Here is an 8,481-nt window from a genome sequence, read left to right as displayed (position 1 = left end):
ACAGCCAGTGATTCACACAGACCTCTTGCTGTGTCATTGTCTGGGTGGCTGTCTCTTTCTTTTTGATACAGCCTGTTCAATGTAATAATTATTATATTTCATCCTGTTCCCATCCTAAATTCACAGATGCGTGTGCACACTCTTTCCTTTTAATTCCCTCTGGAAAGTTTGCTTTGGCCTCATTTGGTTTTCTACTTTCTCAGGGCAGCTGTGAGGAAATTCTGCTTCCAGATCCATGTACTCAATTGTACACGGAGGTTTGCGTGACGTAGTATTCTTAGAGACCAGATTGTGCTCCCAGATTGTGCAGTTCATCTATTCTTTACAAGAAGTCACAATTAGAAGTGAGGGTGGGAGAAAATTTACCTGAAAAGCTAGATCAGAAATTGCCAACAATTAGCATTTAGGTGGCCCTCTTGCCCTAGGAATGATTTGTTTCAGGATTCTGTGAACTTACTTGCAGGGCTTTTGACGACTCTTCATTGCTAATTACAGTTGCCATGTATCCAGCTTTGAAAAAATGAGGGAGAATCAGTGATTTCCTTCTATAACCCTCTCAACAAGCCCAGGTGTGTGTGTATTTGTGCACGAGTGTGTGTGTGCATGCTGTCAGGTTGTAATTGACTTATGGCAACCCCAGCAAGGGGTATAAAGGCAAGTGAGAAGCAGACGTGTTTTGCCACTGCTTTCCTCTGCAGAGTCTTCCTTAGTGGTTGCTCATCCAAGTACTGACCCAGCTTAGCTTCCGAGATCTGAGGGGATCAGGCTATATTATGCCACCTTCCCTCCCAAGCCCAAATGCTTATTTTACTGTTCATGAAATTTTAAGAGTTATCTAAATTAAATTACAACATCTGCTTTGAAAATCAGAAACTCTTACTTCCTTAAAATAAACACTAACCCAGAACCGAGTTTCCCGTTACCTCTTTTAAACATCCTGACATGGTCATAGTCCCTAAAGAGCATTTTCTTTCTGAAGGACATATGCATGAAAAGGTTCTTGGGGGGCAGCAACAGGGGGAGGCCCTTAGCCTCTGTGCTCCTGCAGGGTTTTTTCCAAGGCATAGGTCAGCTACCATGGGAAATAGGACTCTGTGCTACATTGGACTGATCCAGTAGACTTCTTATTTTAATAAAGAAAAATCCATCTGAGCTACAAAAAACGTTGATAGAGCTGGGGCAGGCTGGGAGGTCAAAATTTTGCAACACTGTGGGTAGTGGGGGAGGAGGAATCCATCACCACTTTTTAAACAAAAACTAACGTTTCCCATTCGTCCATTCATTAGAACATTTCTATTCCACCTTTTATTGTGGTTCGGTTAGCTTATAATAATAGTTAAAAACATTTCCAATAAAAACCAAAATAAAATAACAAACTCCCAAGTATCTCCCCCTCTCTTTGAAAGATGCCTGTCATTTAAATATCCTCAAAAGCCATGTCAAACAGACATGCCTTGCTGTGCCTCCTGAAGATCCCCAAGGAGGGAGCCTCCTCACCCAAGCAGGCATTATAAACTGACACTGGTCACTTTGTCATGGGTGTCTTGGTCTGTGGTGCTTTTCAACATTGTCCGATGCCACTAGGAGGCAGCTCAGCCCTTAAAGAATTGCAGCCCCACAAAGCTGGACTTGACAGCCGCTCTCCAGGGGTGTGACTGTACAGCACAGGGCGGGGAGACAGTCTCTCACTGTGGCTTGCCTGCAGCCTCAAGAGCCTTCTTCCTGCTCCTCAGCAGGGACCATTTGCTGCTTTCCTTTTCACTTGGCAACACACAGCCCAGCTGACTGTTAGGGCTTATTGCCTCCGTAATGAGCAAAGTTATATGGCTATGCCATAGTGGCTGAAGATGGGCCAGCCTTTGCCCAGGAGGGCCAGGCAAGAAGTATCTGACATGCAGCCATTCTCAACATAACACTATTGGATACAGTGGAAACCGGTACCCATAGAATGGCTATTATGACTAGAAGAGGCCGATCGACCCACAAAAGGTTTGTTAATTCCTGTCCAATTCCTGGAGCTATAATTATTTTCAGGATGGAGGAAGGTTGAACAAGGGAGTGGTGGGTTGTACTGGGTTGTAGTACTGAACTGATGCAATCTGGGCACTAGCATAGTGTGGGGCCCACAATAATTTCACCCAGAGAAACTAACTTGCTCTAGAGCTTAGAAGCAGCATCCTGGGTAACTGTCTGCCTGTTTTGAATCAAGGATGCTAGGTGCTATTAGGGACCTTGAATGTTAGGAGGTTAGCATGTACACACATGCGCTGGAGTTTTTTTCATGTTTGACTTCCTGTAGATCTGCAGGCATTAAATCTGAGGGGGGCAGCAATGCAAGGCATCTTCTGTTGTAGCTCACTCTCCCGCTCTCTCATTGTCACTGCTCTTCCTTGCTGCCTGTTGGAATGAAAGTGCAGGGTAGAGGAGTTCCGGAAGTGGAAGTGGGTCACCTCATCTAGTACTCAATCCCTACCATAAGGAGGTGGCAGCGAAGGGGTGGGCAGCTATGGCTTTATCATAGGCCAGTGCTGGATTAGCTGATATGCTGCAGTTACATATATGTTAAAAAGAAAGTTCAGAACATGTGACAAGTAGCTCTTTTTAATGTCCAGCAATATGCAGCCTATTAAGACTTGCGCAGTCTCATCAGATCTCAGACGATTGGTTAGTAATTGGATGGGAGACCACCAACAAAAACCAAAGTTGCTATATAGAGGTAGGCAACCACCTCTGTTAGAGTCTTGCCTTGAAAACTTCAGCAAGGGTCACCATAAGTTGACTACAGCACTGTCTACCACCACTGTAGCTAGTTTACCAAAATACCCCTTCAGAAGTCAGTGCAAGACAGCTACTTTACCATAAAATAATACAAATGAAATACTCAGTATCTAGCCATGTTCAGCTGTTCAGAAGTAGACATTTTTCACTGATGCAAGATCAGAAACACAATTCTTAGGCAAGATTTACCCCACATCTATAGTGTTGTGCTAAAAGCAGGTGGGTACCTTGTTCTTCACTGAAGAATTGTTCTGCTGGTCTTCATGTGAGTGAGAGTATTTGAGATGGCAGTGGGCAGAACAGTGAGTACCAATGGGGATCACCCTGATACAGATTTTTATTTAATGTTTTAGATGGTCCCAGCCGCAATAAGTAGAACTCCTGCATATTTTCCAAAGTAATTTTCCCACAGGGAAAAAATTCCCACTTATCCATGTAGAAACAAAATTATAACAGCTATCACTGGAAATAATTTTCTACCTGATTTCCAAGTTTTTGTAATAAATCCCTCTTCTCTTTCTCTCTCTCTGCTCCAATCACAGCATGCCTCTCATCATTAATCTTTTATTATTTCTAGTTTTTTTATAATTGTAATCAATTACAATAATTTACTGGGCATAACTGCATAGCAGATTAGTGTATTAATCTGTTCCTAAAACCATGCTCCATATGGTTCTCCATCTTGAGATGACTGCCTAAAAGCCGCCTTGTGGATAAAGGATTAGCTTTCTGTTCACAATACAATAATGTACAAAGGGAATAGGCAGGTATCAATCACCTTTGATGAATAACCAATTAAATAACAGGCAGAAAATTTTTCATATAGTCAATTCCAAACTGTGTGCTGGGGTCATAGAGAAATGCTAATGCATTGCAAGAAATACATTAAATAACAAACGCGCCTGGGAACCCAGAGAATCTGTTGACAAAGGAGGCTGTCTATTGCAACACTGTATGAGTCACTGTTCTGCATCTTTCTTTGTCTAATTAGAACAGTGGCTCACACAGAGAGTGAGCTTCTCTGAGGATAAGTTATTTCTATACTTTTTGGGGTTAGCATGAAAGGAGCCTCTAATTTCATTTCAGAAAAAAAAGCAGGCCTCATGTTTTAGAAATTTGGAAATCCCTGTTTTAAGAACATAGGTGTTGAATTATTTGGCCCACCTTCCCCACCAATCTATTTTTCGTCTCTTGTTGCACTTGGGTTTTCAGCCTACATGTTTCAAGACTTCAACAGAGAGGATTTCTGCCAGCAATTATGTCACTGTAATAGCTTAATTGACTTCTGTTATACACAGCCAGATGGCGCAAGCCTTTCTCTAAGAGCCTGTTGCATCTTCTTTATGAGCTTGTTAAAATAACATTTCTTGGTCCTTTTAGAGGCCCTTGTCTACAGAGTAGCTGCAACCATGAGTTGCATATTCCTCTGGCCCCTCCCTGACTTGATGATGTTATCTCTCCTCAGTTATTTTTTTTTTCAGTTGTTGGCCAGAAAGTGGATGCTTGGAAATGTTTCATCTCCTTAAATATGCAGTTTATCTTTCGGGGTTTCCTGTCTTTAACTGAATAGAAATTCTGCTAATTTTTCAGCATGGTTTGTGCCCCAAATCAAATGTCACATGGAAACAGTTGGATTTTTGGCAAGATGGTTAAGGGTTGAACAAGGTATGATATTAAGATTAGGTTTTTAAAATCACAAAAGCTAGTTTTTGTAGAGCAATCATTTCAATTACTTTAAGACTTTCTCTTTTTTTAAGGAACACACTGTAGAGTTTCTTTTAAGGATTTCACTGGCATTGTTAAGAGAACCAGCCTTCAGGATGACAGTTGGTGCTGACAGGATTTTGAGTTCAATTAGGAGTTGGGAGTGGAGTTGAAGCATGCGAGAGTCTGACGAGGAGGGTCAGACAGGTTCCCCTCTGAAATGAGGGAAAGGAAAATATTTGTCCTAACTTTAACAACATTGTCTTTAGGAAGACTTATAGTTAAGGATTCCAAGTATAAAAGCCAGCACAAGTTGTAACCCATTTACACAACCAAGATAGAACTGGGTATGTGTTTTTGGCAGAATGTGTGGGTAATAAGTGGAAACTCCCATTCAAGCCAAGTGAATAGGGTTATGTCTTCTTAGGTAAAGAAGAATAATTCCTGTCCAGTGTCTGGGGGGGGGGGGTTGAGGACCCCAGGTCTGTTGTAAAGGGAAAACAGTGTTGAGCTAACATTCAGGACACCTGAGTTGAAAAGGGAAATCTGAGAAGAAACATTGTTGCTTTAATCAAAGTATTAAAGAAAACACCTCTCACTCTTAAACCAGTTTGGTGTAGTGGTTAAGAGCGCGGGACTCTAATCTGGATAACCAGGTTTGATTTCTCACTCTTCCCCTTGAAGCTAGCTGGGTGACCTTGGGTCAGTCACAGCTAGAGATGGGCACAAACAGCAATACAAACAAAAAGCCACAAACAGCCCAATCTGCTGTTCGCGAACAAACTGTGCGTGGGGCCCCATTCTAAATGAACAGGTGGTCATTGCAAGCCTCGTTCATTGCTGTTTGTCAAGCCAGACGGTCTGGCACCTGCAAACAATTGCCTTGGCAACTTAGGCAGGGATTGTCTGAACTCTGTCTGAACTCCTGCTGTTGCCCTGGAAACCCCAATCTAAGACCAATTTAGCTTGATAGGAAGGTCTTCCTTTCAAGTGTGGAGCTCCAAATTTGTTACAACAAGGGAGCAGGGGGAGGGGGGGCTCCCAGATCTGGCTTAGTTTGCAGACAGTGGAGAGGGAGAGACAGTTGCTGTTGGCATTTTGATAGAGAGTGCATTGGAGCTTGAATTTTCTTTGTGTGTGGTGGGATAGGGATCTACCCATTCAAGTTCCAGGGCTGCTGCCAGGCTCTGGGGCAAGCTATTATTTATTATTGGTACCTTTCCTGCTGCCTGCTCAGGTAAGGTTTCTGGGAGTGGTGCAGTAGGGATCTTGACTTAGATGATGGCTGGAGGAGAGCCTGCTGGCCCCCACGAACAGCCAACCATGAACACGTTCGTGAACAGGGCCATGTTCATGGTTGTTTGTGAGTCCTTGTTCGTGGATGGCAACGAACAACAAACATCGTGGTTGCTGTGGATTTTCCGGGCTGTATAGCCTTGGTCTTGGCATTGTAGTTCCTGACGTTTCGTCAGCAGCTGTGACTGGCATCTTCAGAGGTGTCACATCTTCACCTCTGAAGATGCCAGTCACAGCTGCTGGCGAAACGTCAGGAACTACAATGCCAAGACCACAGCTATACAGCCTGGAAAATCCACAACAACCATTGTTCTCCGGCTGTGAAAGCCTTCAACAATACAACGAACATCATGTTCATTTTTTTCCTGTTTGTGCCCATCTCTAGTCACAGCTTCTAGCTCTCTCAGCCCCACCCACCTCACAGGGTGTTTTGTTGTGGAGATAATAATAACATACTTTGTAAACCAAATGTTATTATGTTATTATTATTACGGATTGTTAATATTGAAACTAAGCTTCAATAAAACTATTTTGCCTATTACTTTTAAAGTATTCTGGTCTACCAACACATTTTACGTCAGCAATTTCATCCCCTAACTGCTCATATTCCATCACTGCCTGTTCAATAAAGTTGCTGTTTCTTTTGAGAGTTATTCAGCCTCTGGTGCCATTTCATACAAAAAAGAAGAGGCATCCCTGCTTTTCCCCTATCAAGTTTCTGGGTTGGGTTAAAAAGCCAAAAATATAACTGTTTATCAGAGTGGGACAAAAGGAACTTTATAACCATAAAAGAGACACATTACTTGGGGCTGCTCAGCTATAGCAAGCAAACATGGATTTTGGCAGCAAAATCTGCCTCAGCGTGGTGAAGGGGAGCCAGTCATAACGGCTGAGGTACAGATTTTTTAAAAAGCAATTGTACTTCATTCTCTATCATTAATTCTGATTATCAAAACATATGTACATTATTAAACTGGCTACTTGGAGGGAGGGGGAGAGACCCCCCATTTGATGGATTTTACCGTGATAATGAAATCAATATTTCTGGTTTTCACCTCTTAAGACATTACCAAAAATCTGTCCTCTCTTCCATGTATTTATCGTATAAACACATTATGTAACAATGCAGCACTGCTTTATATTTAATATATTTTGTATTATTGTGCAATGTATATAATAGATGTTAAAACCAGACATGTTGTAATAGTTCCGCTACATTGTAATTGTTTTTTCATGAGGTGATCTCTCAGTATTAAGATAATTATTTAAGTAAAGGCAATGATGTCAGTGATTTTTTTATTCCAAATTCAGCCTCACTAGTTTGAGAAGGAAATGTAATTGCTGAGCCAAAACTGAACTCTCTGCCTCCTTTACCTCATTTTGTTTCATAATAAAACTGGTTATTTTCTCATTCCCATTAGGAAGTCTTGATTTCAGAAAGCACTCAGAGGATGGGAAATTCCTTGGCAGGAAATAAGTTCCAGGAGCTGATATTCTGGCTCACACGGCCCTTATCTGTCATCATCATTTTAGCCAATCTCTTTATCATCCTTGGGATCGTCTTCAACCGGAAGCTCCATGGTGCCATCAACTGGTTCTTCCTAAGTCTACTTTTTGCTGATCTTCTGGCTGGGGCAGCCCTTCCAACTGTTCCCCAACTGGCCTTTGAAAATGAATTGGGCTACCACTATTGCTTTTTCATCTATGTGGCACCCAATTTCCTCTTCCTCTCTTTCTTAGGCAACTTGCTGGTGGTACACTACGCTAAGTATGTGTGCATCATCCACCCACTGCACTATCACAATTCTTGGGTGTATCGCTGGGCTGCCTTTTACATACTCTTGGCCTGGACTGCTCCTTTGATCTTTGCATGCCTCCCACTCATTTGGAACCAGTGGCAACCCCATCTCAACTGTTCCTTCAGCCTTGTCTTCCCCATGCCTTACCTCTACTTAGAAACCTATGGGATTCTCATTCCCAGCATCCTTGCCATGGCCTTCATGTGCATCCAAGTGCTGTGCATAGCCCGAAAGCAACTGAAGAACATTGCAAGACTCCTTCATTCAGTGAATCGAGGCCAGGCCCCTTCAGCACTGGAGCAGCAGCTGGAACTGCGGAATGCCAAGGGCATTGCTGGGGTGTCCCTTATCTTCTTGGTCTGCTGGGTGCCATATATTGCTTGCTTGAATATTTCATTGTTAGCCATAGACTACTACTATGTAAATCCCCACACTCTCACTATTGTCACCTGTCTAGGCAATGGCAGTGCAGCTGCAGTGCCCATCTTTCTCAGTCTTAGCAACCACCAGTACATACAATTCTGGAGGGACATGGTCTGTGGAGGCTGTTGCAAAGGACAGAAGTACTGGCAAAAGCAAGCCATGCCAAATGCCAAGATGCCACATGGTAATCTTTGCATCCTAGAACCAAATGGGATACAAGGCTATCCTCCCAATGAAGATTTCAAACCTTCACCAGCTGCAGATGAATCTTTGGAATTAGCTATCAAATTTAACACACAAATTTAACACAAGTAAAAGACTCTGCAAGAAAATAATTTCTACCTGTACATGCCCAAAGAACATATGGATTTCTTACCCTCCATTGGATTCTCTGACGTTACTGTGAATTTCCCAATAAGATCTGCTTCTATATTAATATCTAAAGAAATCTGCCGTCCTAGTATTAGATTGATTTATCTGA

The 8,481-nt window shown here is 42.4% G+C and overlaps 1 protein-coding gene across 1 annotated transcript; it reads left to right on the top strand.

Annotated features, from left to right (window-relative positions):
* The first annotated feature begins 1,779 nt into the window (after positions 1-1,779).
* Positions 1,780-8,481, top strand: GPBAR1 (G protein-coupled bile acid receptor 1). The gene is made up of 2 exons (XM_054972458.1): positions 1,780-1,989; positions 7,200-8,481. Exon 2 carries the CDS (start codon positions 7,230-7,232, stop codon positions 8,304-8,306), a length of 1,077 nt encoding a protein of 358 aa, XP_054828433.1. The 5' UTR covers positions 1,780-1,989; positions 7,200-7,229; the 3' UTR covers positions 8,307-8,481.

The sequence above is a fragment of the Eublepharis macularius genome, chromosome 2 (assembly GCF_028583425.1).
Source record: "Eublepharis macularius isolate TG4126 chromosome 2, MPM_Emac_v1.0, whole genome shotgun sequence".
In the NCBI taxonomy this organism is placed as follows: domain Eukaryota; kingdom Metazoa; phylum Chordata; class Lepidosauria; order Squamata; family Eublepharidae; genus Eublepharis; species Eublepharis macularius.
The sequence above is the reverse complement of the archived record's forward strand: the minus strand, read 5'-3'. Positions and strand labels throughout refer to the sequence as shown.

Coding starts and splice junctions, on each gene's coding strand:
- GPBAR1 (XM_054972458.1), top strand. CDS start 7,230: ATGGGAAATTCCTTGGCAGGAAATAAGTTCCAGGAGCTGATATTCTGG.